Genomic DNA, 16,129 nt, shown 5'->3' on the forward strand with positions numbered 1-16,129 from the left:
GATTCACCACCCTCTGGCTAAAAAAATTCCTCCTCAACTCTGTTCTAAAGGGACATCCCTCTACTCTGAGTCTGTGTTTTTGAGTGGTAGACTCTGCCACCATAGGAAACATACTCACATCCACCCTCTCTAGGCCTTTCAATATTCAATAGATCCCCTCTCATTTATCTGAACTGCAATGAATACAGGCCCAAAGCCATCAAATGCTCTAATTTCTGCATGTGATCCCTTATCCCATTAAGTAGGAAGCCAAGCTAACTAGGGTTGTTGGTTCTGAAAGGAATGGGAAAGAGGTGTAGCTTCTTGAGAAAGCAAGGCAGAGACATTGGAGTACTAACCAGCTTCTGTTTATTCCTTCTGCCCCACGCTAACCCTTGCCGTAACAGAAGCCCAGCGACTGCCCTACTACGCTGCCTACTCTCCAGTCCGCCTCTTCATCCACACCTTGTGTACTAGCCATTACCTGGATCTCTTCATCACTTTCACCATCTGCATCAACGTGGTGACCATGTCGCTGGAACACTACAACCAACCCAAGGTAAGGCTGAAGCCTCTTGAGCTGCTGTCTCACAGAAAATCACTTCTGGGAATTTATTACAGCTCTGCCATTACATATTGGTCCTGAGAGGTGTACGACCTTACTCATTGCGCTGGTCCAGTTATCCAAAGTTCAATGTTCAAAGTATTTATTGGTGTATAATGCCTTGAGATTTGTTTTCTTGCAGGCAATTACAGGAAAATAAAGAAGTACAATAGAATTTAAGAAATTCAGCACAAAGACTGACGAACAACCATTTGCACAATTTGGGTTTTTTTTGCACGGGAGGTTTGGGGTTTCGGGTTTGATGTTCTTGTTGCCGTTTGCATGATTTGTTTCTTTTTGCACCTTGTCGGGGGGGTTGATGTTTTTCTTTGAACAACTTCCGTGATTTTCTTTGTTTCACGGCTGTCTGGAGAAGGCGAATCTCAGAATTGTATACTTTGATAATTAATACTGTGTATACTTTAATAATCAATGCACTTTGAACCAATGTGCAAAAGAAGACAGACTGTGCAGATACTAAAAATAAACAAATAATTAAAAAATAATATTGAGATCATGAATTGTGAAAGTGAATTTGCAGGTTGTGGAATCAGTGCCACCTCCTCCTCCCAGCTCCTTTACTACCCCCTCTCCGAATCCCTGAGGGGCGACTTGAACCAATGAGTTTGCAACTCTTTGACTGAAGTGCGGATAACTAGCTCTTTCTTAGGAGCAACACGAAAAAGCGCTCAAGCATTCAGCAGGTCAACCAGCATCTATGGAGAGAAATGACAATGGATGTTATCACCTGTTAGCTTAATCAATGATGAAAAATACATACAATTCTTAAATTAAAAATTATTAATTTCTCAGACATCCATTAAAAGTATGGACAATCTCGCAGACTTTCATAAATTATACCAAGGTCCTGTTTTGATGCTCTTTTTAAGAATTGTTTTACAGGAGGAGTGGGTGGTATTGCGTTGCACAGGGATGGAATCCCATCTGCATTTCCTAGCCACTGCCTCAGAATGAGACTGACCTTTGAGTGGTCTTCTCACTACTCGTTCTCATTACCACGCACCCCTCATACAAACTCTCCTCCCTCCTGCCATCTAGGAAAAGGCATCAAAGCATTCGGGCTCTCACGACCAGACTATGTAACAGTTTCTTCCCCCAAGCTATCAGACTCCTCAATACCCAGAGTCTGGTCTGATACCAACCAACTGCCCTCTACTGTGCCTATTGTCTTGTTTATTATTTATTGTAATGCCTGCACCGTTTTGTGCACTTTATGCAGTCCTGGGTACGTCTGTAGTCTAGTGTAGTTTTTTGTGTTGTTTTACGTATTTCAATGTAGTTTTTGTATTGTTTCATGTAGCACCATGGTCCTGAAAAACGTTGTCTCATTTTTACTGTGTACTGTACCAGCAGTTATGGTCAAAATGACAATAAAAAGTGACTTGACTTGATTTAAGGATATGGTGTGGATGTTTCCTGTAGTTAAGGAGTCTAGGACCAGAGGGCACAGCCTCAAAATAGGATGTCTCTTTAGAACAGAGATGAGGAGTAATTTCTTTCTCCAGAGGGTGGAGAAGCTGTGGAATCCATTGCCACAGACGGCTTTGAAGGTATGTTTGTGTATATTTAAAGCAGAGATTGATAGTTCTTGATTAGTAAGGATCAAAGGTATGGGGAAAAGGCAGGAGAATGGGGTTGAGAGGGATAATAAGTCAGCCATGATGGAATGGTTGAGTAAAAGTGATGGGCTGAATGGCCTAATTCTGCTCCTATGACTTAGGGTTTTATTTACCTCTAGACTAGCCCCAGCCCAACACCACTCCAGCCAAAACCCCCACCTCCACCCCCCTAACAAATACCCCATAACTACCCAATCCACAGTTACCACACAGGGCAAATTTGAGGGTTTAGCAACAGTAGAGACAGCACAACAGCACAATAGTTAATGCAACTCTTTACGGCATTAGCTCCAAGATCAGGGTATGATTCCCATCGCAGCCTGTAAGGAGTTTATACGTTTTCCCTGTGACTGTGCGGGTTTCCTCTGGGTACTCCTGTCTCCTCCCACATTCCAAAGTCATATGTTTAGAGTTAGTGAGTTGTGGGCATGCTAGGTTAGTGCTGAAAGTGTGGTGACACTTGCTAGTATCAGTCCTTGCTGATTTGATTTGATGCAAATGACACATTTCACTGTGAGGGCGATACACGTGACAAATAAAGCAAATCTTTATCATTTTTCTTTTGCAGAGAAAATATTGGTTGTTTTCTGATAATGGTAACCTGGCTAGAGCATGGACAGTCTACACAATTAAAAGTTACTAGGACCATGAGTAAATGGCTAGCTTGACTTGTTCTCCGATCTTGGCAATCCATTTGCAAATGTTTTGTCACCATACGGGGCATGATCATCAGTGCCCTGTATTCTTCGAGGCTCCATGTAGCCATCCAGGAGTCTCTTAAAAGACTCCTCCACCACCACCGCCGGCAGCCCATTCCATGTACTCACCACTCTCTACGTGAAAAACTTATCCCTGTACCTACTTAAAAGCATCTTAAAACTATGCCCTCTTGTGCTAACCATTTTAGCCCTGGGGAAAAGCCTCTGACTATCCACATGATCAATGCTTCTCATTATCTTGTACACCTCTATCAGGTTACCTCTCATCCTCCGTCACTCCAAGGAGAAAAGGCCAAGTTCACTCAACCTATTGTCATAAGGCATGCTCCCCAATCCAGGCAACATCCTTGTAAATCTCCTCTGCACCCTTTCTATGGTTTCCACGTCCTTCCTATAGTGAGGCGACTAGAACTGAGCACAGTACTCCAAGTGGGGTCTGACCAGGGTCCTATATAGCTGCAACATTACCTCTTGGTTCTTAAACTCAATCCCATGATTGATGAAGGCCAATGTACCGTATGATGATTGTAAATTGATGATAAATGGATGAAGGATACAGAGGTGAGACTGGGATTGTGGGAAGGAAAGGGAAAGAAAGAGAGAGGATAAAGGAGTATGAGAGGAAATAAGGGAAAAGATGCGAATAAGAGGGAGAATGTGAAAGTGAGATCAAATGTGGGAGGGAATGAGAGGGAAAGGTTTAAGGGATTGAAGAGGGGGAAATCATGAGAGAGGGAATGGCTGGTGATTGCAGGGGACTCCGGAAGAAGAGAAAGAGTTAAATGGAGTGAAACATGGAGTGAGGCAGGAAATGAGGGAGCGAGCGAAGGAAAAGGACTGAGAGAGTGAAGTAGCGAGACAGTATGTGGGACTGCATGACGGGGAGAACAAGTAAAGGACTGTGAGAGAATGAGTAAGAGTGAGAAAGAGAGAGAAAATTCGGATGTGATTATAGAGAGTGATTAAGGAGGGGAGACAGATTAAAAATAAGTGAGCAATGGAGAGTGAATTAAGACAGAGCAGCAGAGAATGAGGGGTTAGAGGGGGAGAGCAACAGTAGTGAGAGGGACTGTGAGTGAGTGAAAGAAAACAGAATGAAAGGCCATGAAGAAGCAAGGAAAGTGTGAGAGCCACTTATCTATCTTCAGTCTGTATTGTATTTTGTGGCGTATTTATGGTCGTCTTTCACGTAGCTTGGGTAGAAGTAAAGGAGTATATTTACATATTCACGATTAGTCTCTGAGTTGTTAGTGGAGCAAGGGTGAGTCTCGGGAATGATATATTTTTGTTGACTACTATTCGACGTTATTGGAGTGCTAACTAGATCACTAATATCACTTAAGTATATATAGAATACTAATTCTAATATCGCTAATTAGAAAATTTAGTTACACTAAATTAGTTTTGTTAACTTTTTTATCGCTACAGCATCGTTTGCCTTTGCTGGTTTCGTATTTGAGGGTCAAACGTACTGTTGGTGATTTGTGAATTTTATTAGGAAGCGTGACACACAGTGTCGAGAACCCTGTCTTAGTCTTTCAGCGGTTATGGTTTGTTTGCTGGTAACCGCTACAGAGTGCATAAGGGTGGGGGAGTGACTAATGAGTGGCAGTGCGGGAGTGAGGCCATCAGCAAGGGAGAGTGAGGGGGCGGGCGACAGGCAATGTAGGTGAGTAAGAGAGAGAGGAGGGAGAGAGAGTGACATATGAAATGAGAGTGAGAAGAACGGTGAAGGCATGAGGCGACGAGGAGTTTCATCGGAGTGAAATTCAACAGAGTGGTTGAGAAATGGTGAGGATGGAAGGGAGGGAGGGAGTGAGAGAGAGAGATCAAAGGGTGGGAGGAGCCGGCCAATGGTGTAGTAGCATCTGCACCAGCCTTCGAAACAAATGGTCCGGAGTTCGAATCCGGCCAGCTCCCTTGCTTGTTGTCCGTCAGTGCTGGGTTGAGTGTCGAGCCAGCAACTTGGCCTCGTCAAAAACGGATAAATGCTTAGGAAACAGCAAAAAATGCTGCCAATGTGAAAGCAGCTACATCACAGGGGGGAGGGGTTGCAGGGTGATGCAGAGAAAAAGAGATGGGTGAAGAGAGAAAACAGAAAGCGACAAATCGCCACTAAAATAGAAAACAGATTTGTGAAACAATTGCTTAAAATGTTAAACTGTACCCCAGGGACCTCCAGTATCTTAAATTGAATGAAATCATTGAGGTAGGCATGTAGTTACACATAAGCTGTGTTTGCAGGTTAATTTAATACTTGTCCTGGTGAACTGGGATGTTATAACCTGCAGAATAATTACACAAGTAATGAGATGTGTTTGTCCACAATTAGTAAATTGTGTCCACAAAGAGCCAGATAAATCTAATTACCAACCTATCGAACTGCTCTCAGCAAGGAAGTGGCAGAAGATGTTTCCGATTGTTCCACTAAATATTTACCTATGAGCTAGTGCTCAGTTTGAGATTTTGCCAGAGCCTCCTGGATCCAGATTCTCGACTCCAGAGGTGATGTGGGAAGGATTGTTTTCTGTATCATGGCATGATTGACAAAGGGAACAACAAACAACCTGCTGAAGGCACTCAGCAGGTCGGCAGCATCTGTGGGAGGACTGGAATTGTCAGCTTGTTTCCGATGCAGATTTTTCGACCCAAAATGTCAGCAGTTCGCTTCTTCCCACAGATGCTGTCTGATTCATTGAGTTCTTCCTGAAAATCATAAACAGAAGGGATTCTGCAAATGCTCGGCAAGCTTGAGCAATACGTACACAGAAGGCTGGAGGAACTCAACAAGTCAAGCAGCTTATATAGAGGGGGAATAAACAGTTGATGTTTCGGGGTCGAGACCCTTCATCAGGCAAATTGTTCCTCCAGCAAATTGTTGGTATCTCCAAAGTCCAGCATCTTTAGTGTTTTGTGTCTCCATGGTGTTAACACGTCTTGGTAGAGTTGGCCTCAGTGGCTGTCAGCCATTACATTTTTTGCCAGGGTGGCAGGGTAGCAGAGGACATCTGTTTAAAGTGACTGGTGGAAAGTTGAGGGGGGATGTCAGAGGCAGGCTTTTTCCACTGAGAGTGGTGGGTGGTTGGAATGCACTGCTGGCATTGGTGGCAAAGTTTAAATGCAGGGCATTTAAGAGACTCTTAGGTAGGCATGTGGATGTAAGAGAAGTGGAGGGTTATGGGCTATGTAGTAAAAAAGGGTTATATTTATCTTGGAGTAGGTTTATAAATGATGGCACATCATGTGCTTATACCGTGCTGTACTATTCTATGTTCTCATCGTTCAAGTCATATTTTATACGGAAGATAGTTGTGAGTGGTTGTGGGAGGGCAGAAGACAGTCATACGATCTTGGACGATCTCACTGATATTCAACTCCTCAGATAATGAAGGAAAGCACATCCAAAGGCAACAGGACAGAGGAAGCATCAAGGCATGGCAGATAAATAACAAGTAGCATTGGTGACACACAAGAACAAGTGATAAATATTTGCAACAAGAGCCTAACCACCTACCCTAGACATTCTTCACTCTGGGACCACTTTAATAAGCACACCTGCTCAAATAGCTAATCAGCCAATCATGTGCCAGCAACTCAGTGCATAAAAGAACGTAGATATGGTCAAGAGGTTCAGTTGTTGTTCAGACCAAATATCAGAATCAGGAAGAAATTTGATCTAAATGACTTTGACTGTGGAATGATTGTTGGTGCCAGATGGGGTGGTTTGAGTATCTCAGAAACTGCTGATCTCCTACACATGGTGGGAAAAACCACAAAAAAAACATCCAGTGAGTGGTTGTTCTGTGGGTGAAAACGCCTTGTTAACGAGAGAGGTCAGAGGAGAATGATCAGACTGGTTCAAGCTGACAGGAAGGTGACAGTAACTCAAACAACCACATGTTATAACAGTGGTGTGCAGAAGAGTGTTCAGTCTCTATACCCCGGACACACCATGAGTGCATTATGAGCCATGTGTAAGATGAATTTTCCTTATTCTGACACCATGAGCTTCAATATCAAGGGAGGCACAGGTACATAATAACATTACAATCTTCATGTTCCCCTCCAATTAAATCAGATGTATAATACTGTTCCTTCATTGTCACTGGATCCAGGTCATGGAACTCCCAATCCAATAGAGTGTGGATAGGAGAATGTGTCATGTTGAGGATTATTGCAGTGGACAACACACAGAAGGACATGGAGGCTTTGGAGACAGAGCAGAAGAGGTTTACTGGGATGCTACCTGGATTAGAGGCCATCTTAACTGAATTTTACAGGAGCACCATTGAGAACGCACCGACAAATCACACCTCCATCTGGTATGGGAGCAGCTGAGCTTTGGACCAGAAGTCCCAACAAAGAACTGTGAGAACAGCCGACAGGATCATAAGGGTCCCCCTACCATCCACTGGGGATGTTTAGGGTTCAATTCCCACTGCTGCCTGGAGGGAGTTTGTTCATTGTCCTTGTGACTGCGTGTTTCCTCTGGGTTCTCTGGTTTCCACCCACAGTCCAAAGATGTACCGGTTGGTAGGTTAACTAGACATTCTAAATTGTCCCGTGATTAGGTTAGGATTAGATCGCAAGGTTGCTGGGCAGCGCACCACGAAGGGTGAGAAGGTCCTATTCCGCACTGTACCTCAACAAATAAATAAGTTCTGCCTTTGTGGATTCTTACTGTGCAGAAGGCCAGCACAGTAGCGTAGCGGTTAGCAAAACGCTTTACAGTGCCAGTAATCTGAAGATCAGGGTTCAATTTCTGCTTCTTTCTGTAAGGTGTATATTCCTCCTAACCGCATAGGTTACCTGTCCGGTTGATCAAAATTTCTTCCACATTCCAAACAAACGAAAGGGTGAGGGTTAAAAACTTGTTGGGCATCCTATGTTGCCACCTGATGCACTGGGACATGTGCAGGATTCCCCAGGTACATCACAAACTATGACGCAAAAGCTTAATTTCACTGTGTGTTTCGATGTGCATGTAACAAATAATCCCTTTAATCTCTTAAAAATGTTGCAGTCTCATTTCAAAAGTGAGTACACATAAAATATATTTAATTGGTTGCACTGAAATTTTAGAATGACTTAGAAACGTATAAGGCACTATATAAATGAAAGTTATTATTTACGTCCACTTCTCAAGAGAGGAGATTACGAGGAGGAGAGATTGCCAAGTTTCGAACTTTCACATTGAAGGCAGTGCTTGTGGAGCCCAACCTGATGGGTGTGTATCCCTGGAGAGAGTCCAGATATTTGCTGAAGTTATCCACTTGTTTCCTCCCACAGTCCCTGGAGGTTGCTCTCAAGTACTGTAACTACATGTTCACGACCGTCTTTGTGCTGGAAGCAATTCTCAAGCTCGTGGCTTTCGGATTGCGGAGGTTCTTCAAGGACAGGTAAGGAAGAGCTTTTATTTGCTGACAGAGTGGCTGTTTGACTGTAGTTGCCGTTCCTGACCATAAATCACGTAAACACACTTCCCAGGAGGGGATAAGACAGATGCCCACTGGGGGAGGGAAGATCAGTCTTCCCAAACCCACCACCTCCAATTTCCGATTATCCGGCTCAAGCCCAGGTTTCCAGCAAGGGAAAAGCAGTGTCAGGAACTTGCTGCCCCATATTGCTCCTGCTGTCTCTGAAGATCCCCCTCAAGTACTATAATGTTCCTCACATGGTATTGTTCCTGAATGAGGTGTCCCAATGCGGCACCGAATAAACAGACTGAAAAGCCCACTCAGATGAAGCTCAGAAGCAGGATGCTGAATTCCAAGTTTCTGCCGAGGAGACCTGATTGTAGGAAGCCCAAGGCCAAATTGTATGGTCCCGTTCCTAAGCTGCAGGAACAGAAAGCCAAGTACTGAGTAAACCCTTGGCAGAACTCTGACTATGTACAGCATGGGGCAATGTTTTATATCTCACAGTGGAGCTTCAATGCACAGAAGCTCATGGGAACAAAGCCAAAGTCCGAAGTCAAAGTACATCTATTATCCATGTACAAATATGTCACTGGGTACTATCTTGAGATTCATTTTCTTGCAGGTATTTACAGTAAAATAAAGAAATACAATAGAATTTATGAAAAACGATACATAAGACTGACTACCATCAGTGTACAAAGAAAGAGAAACTGTGCAAATAGAAAGTAAACAAATAATACTGAGAACATGAGTTGTAGAGTCCTTGAAAGTGAGTCTGTAGGTTATGGAATCAGTCCAGTGTTGAGGTGTGAAGTTATCTCTGCTGGTTCAAGAGCCTGATGGTTGAAGGATAACAACTGTTCCTGAACTTGATGGTCCGGGATTTAAGATTCCTGTATTTCCTTCCTGATGGTAGTCGTGAGAAGACAGCATAGTCTGGATGGTGGGGTCTGTATACATCTTTGAATCTTCAAGCCAACTCAAAGCCAATTGCTATCAGATGAACAAGGTTAGAATTACATTCTGGCAGGTTTGATTTTGACTACCCTTGAACAAGGCCTCAGAGTGGAAATTGGATGAGTAAGACTGGCGTTAGAAATGTTTGGTTTGAATTGTCTGCAGTTGGCCATCCCAAACCAAACCCAAACCAAACCCAGACTGTGTGGTTGCCACATGGACCCTGCACTGACTTCCTTCTCCAATTACTTCTCTCAGTGTTCATCCATCTACTACCCAAATTTTGCACTCTAGGTGTAACCACCTGCTCAAAAGTCATAGTTATTATGCCTCCCAGATGATCCTAAGTTCATCCAACTCCAGCTCCATCTCCTTAATGTGGTCTTTCATGAGTTGGGGTTGGCTGCATTTCCCACAGGTGTAGTCATCAGGGAGACTTCTGGGTTCCATGAATTCCCACATCCTACAGGAAGAGCATACCACTGCCATATCTGCCATCCTGCCTGCACTGTATAATGGACAACCAAGACCAAATCAGCATAACCAAAGAAAAAACTAATCCTTCCAACATGTTTCTTTGGCCTCAGCCTCTTGAGTCAAAGCCTGACGCTCATAACATCACCGTTGGCCTATTCCCAACAACGGCCGCCCTTCTTGAACCTTCTGTACTCTTATTCAATTCACAGTTCTCTGCTCCCGCTGCTGAGAGAGAGAGAAAAAGAGAGAGGGAGAGAGAGAGAGGAGAGAGTGGAAGGGAGGGAGATGGAAAGGAAATCTCATGTGGATAGGGTGGTGAAGAAAGTTTTTGGTATACTGGCCTTTATAATTCAGAGCATTGAGTATAGGAGTTGGGATGTAATGTTAAAATTGTACAAGGCATTGGTGAGGTCAAATTTGGAGTATTGTGTACAGTTCTGGTCACCAAATTATAGGAAAGATGTCATCAAAATAGAGACAGTACAGAGGAGATTTACTAGATTTACAGAGAAAGGTTGAACAAGTTAGGTCTTTATTCTTTGGAGTGCAGAAGGTTGAGGGGGGACTTGATAGAGGTGTTTAAATTTATGAGGGGGATAGGGTTGACGTGGATAGGCTTTTTCCATTGAGAGTAGGGGAGATTCAAACAAGAGGATATGAGTTGAGAGTTAAGGGACAAAATTTTAGGGGTAACACAAGGGACAACTTCTTTACTCAGAGAGTGGTAGCTGTGTGGAACGAGCTTCCAGTAGAAGTGGTAGAGGCAGGTTCAATTTTGTCATTTAAAAAAAAATGGATAGGTATATGGACAGGAAAGGAATGGAGGGTTATGGGCTGAGTGCAGGTCGGTGGGACTAGGTGAGAGTCAGTGTTTGGTACAGACTAGAAGGGCTGAGATGGCCTGTTTCTGTGCTGTAATTGTTATATGGAAAGGAGAGGAAGAGGGAGGGAGAGAGAAAGAAGGGAAAGTGAGAGATGGAGAGAGAGGAAGAGGTGAGGAGAGGAAGGGAGATGGAGGAAGGGAAAATGAGGGAGAGAGAGGAAGAAAGGAGAGGGAGGAGTATTGAGAGGAAGAGAGTGTGAGGAGAGTGGGGGGGGGGAGAAAGTGTAGGAAAGAGCACTGTAGGGGTATCAAACATTCAATCAGCATCTGGATTTCACCCTTCTCCTTTCACCCTGATATACACGGCTTTTGATTTACAGCTGCCAAATTAACCCCTGTGTGGGTAAGCGTCTGTGTATGTTCAGCTATTAGTGACTCTGGTGTAGTCATTAACAGCCAACACATCAGGAGACCGTGAGCTCTGCAACGTTAATGAGAAGTGATGGATCAGACACATCAATTCAGGGCTTATGGCTTCCCTTCTTTGACTTCCTATTCCCTCCGGGACATAATCACTGTTTTCCTGTTTATCGTTATTATTATCCCTCATCTCAGTTATTTTAGTCCCTGCAATATAAAAATATTTCTTGAAACTGTTTGCCATCATAATTTTGAGTCTAAGCCAATTCTGCTTCAATGCAACGTCTTGCTGCAATTAGTTCAATCTACCCCGGGTAGATTGTGACAGAACAGGACTGAGGCATCACAGAGGGATTGTGCTCCCCTGACCTTTCATTGCCTTTCCCAAAGATTTATTCAGTGATTACAGCATCACAGCATTAAAACATGCGCTATTTACAGTCAATAAATAAATACTATGGGGCTACGGTAGTGTAGCAGTTAGTGCAATGCTCTCACTGCTTCGGAGGTCAATTCCGACGCTGCCTGTAGGAAATTTGATTTCCTCCGGGTGCTCTGGTTTGATCCTACGTTCCAACGACGTACAGTTAGTGGGTTAATTGGTCATTGGCAATTGCCCTGCGGGGCTAGGGTTAAAAAGGTCGGGTTGCTGTGCACCTGGAGTTCATTGGGCCGGTAGGGTCAGTTCCATGCTGTATCTCTAGGTAAATAAAAATGGGTATAATGTGGTCATCTCTATACAGAAAACTTTCGAGCCCACTATTCCCAGAAAGCCCCCGTTGTACCTGTAGAAACCACGTACTCTTTTTCCGGGGACTCTTAGTCACAGGGGAGTCACAGCATTCAGGTCAGGCAGAACCCTCCAGACTCTTGCAGTCTGGAGCCACGAACTGCCCTGGGTGTGTTTGACAGAGGGAGCTCTACATCAAGAGCTCGCAAATCTGAAAAGAGAAACAGAGAGAAAGAAAATGCTGGATATTCCCACAGGTCAGCAACTCTGGAGAGAGAAAAGGAGTCAGATCATAAACCCTTCAGTCTCTGCAGATGCTGCCTGACCTGCTGTGTATCTGCAGTGCTTTCTGCTTCCATTGCACCATGTAAACTCACTGGCCACTTTATTACATATCTCCTGTATCTAATAAAGTAGCCACTAAGTGTATGCTTGTGATCTTCTGCTTCAGTAGCCCATCCACTTCAAGGTTCACTGTGTTTTGCATTCAGAGCTCTTCTGCACCCCACTGTTGTAATGCGTGGTTAATTGAGTTACTGACATCTACTTGTCGCCTTGAACCAGTCTGGCCATTCTCCTCTGACCTGTCTCATAAACAAGGCATTTTCTCCCACAGAACTGCTGTTCACCAGTTTTTTGCACCACCCTCTGTAAACTCTAGAGACCGTTGTGTAAGAAAACCCTAGGGGTTCAGTAGTTTCTGAGATACTCAAACCGCCCCATCTGGCACCAACATTCATTTCACAGTCAAAGTCACTTGGATCACATTTCTTCCCCATTCTGATGCTTGGTCTGAACAACAACTGAACCTCTTGACCATGTCTGTATGCTTTTATACATTGAGTTGCTGCCACATGATTGGCCGATTAGATACTTGCATTAAAGAGCAGGTGTGCAGGTATACAGGTGTTAAATAGCCCTTGAGTTTACCTGCCAACATAATGTACAATAGGGAAACTAGTATGTTGTACCTGCTCTGGGTGTGTGTCACAAGACAATATAGAAGGAGGTTTACTCTACATCTAACTCATGCTGATGAAACTGTATCAGGTTTCGATGGGATTATGAAGCAGGAAATTAACATTTCAATCAATATTTCTTATTTCAAAGTTCAAAATTAATTTCATTATCAAAAAATATATATGCCACTGTATACAATGAAATTCATTTTCCTGTGGGCATACTCAAGAAATTTATAGAATAATAACCATGACAGAATTAATGAAAGACTGCCCAACTACAGCATTCAACCAGAGTGCAGAAGACAAAAAGCTGTGCAAATGTAAAAAGAAGAAACAATAATAATAAATCAGAATCAGAATCAGGTTTATTATCACCAGCATAGTTGTGAAATCTGTTAACTTAGCAGCAGCAGTTCAATGCAATACGTAATATAGAAGGAGAAAAATATATACAATAATAATAAATAAATTACAGTATACATATATTGAATAGATTAAAAATCATGCAAAAACAAATAATATCTATAAAAAAGTGAGGAAGTGTTCATGGGTTCAATGTCCATTTAGGTATCGGAAGAAAGGGGAAAAAGCTGTTCCTGAATCACTGAGTGTGTGCCTTCAGGCTTCTGTATCTCCTACCTGATGGTAACAGTGAGAAGAGGGCATGCCCTGGGTGCTGGGGGTCCTTAATAATGGACACTGCCTTTCTGAGAAACCGCTCCTTGAAGATGTCCTGGGTACTTTGTAGGCTAGTACCCAAGATGGAGCTGACTAAATTTATAACCCTCTGCAGCTTCTCTTGGTCCTGTGCAGTAGCCCTCCCCCCCACCCCCTCATACTAAACAATGATGCAGCCTGTCAGTAGATCTATAGAAGTTTTTGAGTGTATTTGTTGACATATAAAATCTCTTCAAACTATTAATGAAGTATAGTCACTGTCTTACTTTCTTTATAACTGCATTGATATGTTGGGACCAGGTTAATCCTCAGAGATCTTGACACCCAGGAACTTGAATCTGTTCACTCTCTCCAGTTCTGATCCCTCTATGAGGATTGGTACGTGTTCCTTCATCTTACCCTTCCTGAAGTCCACAGTCAGCTCTTTCATCTTACTGACACCAGTGCAAGCTTGTTGCTGTGACACCAGTCCACTAACTGGCATATCTCACTCCTGTACACCCTCTCGTCACCACCTGAGATTCTACCAACAATGGTTGTATCATCAGCAAATTTATAGATGGTATTTGAGCTATGCCCAGCCACACAGTCATGAGTGCACCAGTGTTGATCATCAGCGAGGAGGAAATATTATCACCAATCCACCTAGATTGTGGTCTTCCAGGATTGTGGGAATGATACTGTTAAATGCTGAGCTATAGTTGATGAACAACATCCTGACATAGGAGTCTGTATTATCCAGGTGGTCTAAAGCCATTGAGATTCAGTCTGCCATTGACCTATTGTGACGATAGGCAAATTGCAGTGGGCCCAGGTCCTTGCTGAGGCAGGAGTTCAGTCTAGTCATGACCAACCTCTCAGAGCATTTCATCACTGTAGATGTGAGTGTTACCGGATAAATAATAATACCAGATAAATGAATGAATGAATGAATGAATAAATAAATAAATAAAACGAGAACATGAGATGAAGAGTTCTTGAAAGTTGAGTCCATTGGTTGTGGGAACATTCAATGATCAGGCAAGTGAAGTTGAGTGAAGTTATCCCCTTTGGTTCAAGAGCCTGATTGTTCAGGGAAATAACTGTCCCTGAACCGGGTACTATGAGTCCTGAAGATCTTGTACCTTCTTCCTGATAGCAGCAGTGAGAAGAAAGCCTGACCTGGGTGGTTGGTGTCCCAGATGATGAATACTGCTTTCCTGCGACAATGCTCCATGTAGATGTGCTCAATGGTTGGGAGGGCTTTACCTGTTTTGGACTGGGCCACATACATTTCTGTAGGATTTTCTGTCTGAAGGCAATGGTGTTTCCATACCAGGCTGTAATGCTGCCACTCAATATACTGTCCACTACACATCTCTAGAAGTTGGTCCAAGTTTTATTTGGAAGTACAGAGACAATCATTGGATCCAATCCCTTTTACATCCTGTTCTGTAACTAGTCCCTTCCCTTGCCAAATGAAACTCTTTCCAAATCCATTCTTTACAGGATATCTTTTGTCTCTCACACAGGTGGAACCAGCTCGACTTGGCCATTGTTCTGCTCTCGGTCATGGGGATTACACTGGAGGAGATTGAAATCAGTGCAGCCCTTCCCATTAACCCCACCATCATCCGGATCATGAGAGTTCTCCGGATCACCAGAGGTAAGCTGTACCCTCATTTGAATAACTCTGGCAGGAATTAATATCTTTTCTTGTGTCCATTTTATGACAAAGCAAATGGTATTGTTTAAGATCTCGATTAAATCCCTTAGAAGATATCGGTATTGTTTGGGCAATGTTTATCATTGTTTCCCATTTTCCACCTCTTTGTCCATTTTCACTTGCATTCTAACTTGTCGGAACTTGTCGGTGGGTGAGAAAGGCATGATTCAATATTGCAAAGTTTGCTGTATTACAGTCCAGAGCAGAAGAGGGGAGACTGAAGTGGTCTACGGTGTCAACACACTGTAATCAATAATTTGGAAGAGCTAGAACATATGTCAGCATTCTAACAGAGTCAGGACATAGACCATAAGATATTGGAACAGAATTAGGCCATTCAGTCCATCAAGTCTGCTCTGCTAGTTATTGTAGCTGAACTTTTTCAACCCCATTCTTCTACTCGTTAACACTTAACCCCCGTACCAATCAAGAACCTATCAATCTCTGCCTTAACTACACTATCTGGCTAAAGAAATACTTCCTCAGCTCAATTTTAAAGGGTCATCACTTTATTCTGAGGCTGTGACTTGGAATGTAGACTCCCTACCAATGGGAAAATCCTCCCTAAGGCACTGTATCCTTTTCAGAATCAGGTTTAATATCACCGGCATACGTCATGAAATTTTCAACAGCAGTATAATGCAATACATGATAAGTATATGAAAAAAATTGAATTTCAGTAGGTATATATATGTCTGTTGAATGTTAAAATAAGTAGTGCAAAAAACAGAAATAAAAAAGTGGTAAGGTGCCGTTCATGGGTTCAATGTCCATTTAGGGATCAGATGGCAGAGGGGAAGAAGCTGAATTGCTGAGGAACTTTATCTTTTACTTTACTACCTCACTCAGATAACCACTTAAGCGGATGATACAAGCGAGTGGGAGACCAGCCCATCACAAAGGTACCAACTCTCTGAGACAGGCTGATCCAGTTAGCCCCAATCTCTCATCTCCAGGGATAGGTACTCTGATACACTCAGTGGTACTTCAGAGAGCCCAGTGATCAAACTGGCAT

General features: G+C 43.1%; 1 protein-coding gene across 1 annotated transcript in view; it reads left to right on the top strand.

Annotated features, from left to right (window-relative positions):
- The window catches only part of cacna1ia (calcium voltage-gated channel subunit alpha1 Ia), a 589,581-nt gene that overhangs the window by 538,245 nt on the left and 35,207 nt on the right, over positions 1 to 16,129 (top strand). The window contains exons 25-27 of the mRNA XM_059953562.1: positions 387 to 538; positions 8,232 to 8,341; positions 14,921 to 15,054. Coding sequence (XP_059809545.1) covers positions 387 to 538; positions 8,232 to 8,341; positions 14,921 to 15,054 — 396 coding nt within the window. The remainder of the gene's footprint in view (positions 1 to 386; positions 539 to 8,231; positions 8,342 to 14,920; positions 15,055 to 16,129) is intronic.

The sequence above is a fragment of the Hypanus sabinus genome, chromosome 29, assembly GCF_030144855.1.
Source record: "Hypanus sabinus isolate sHypSab1 chromosome 29, sHypSab1.hap1, whole genome shotgun sequence".
Classification (NCBI taxonomy): Eukaryota; Metazoa; Chordata; class Chondrichthyes; order Myliobatiformes; family Dasyatidae; genus Hypanus; species Hypanus sabinus.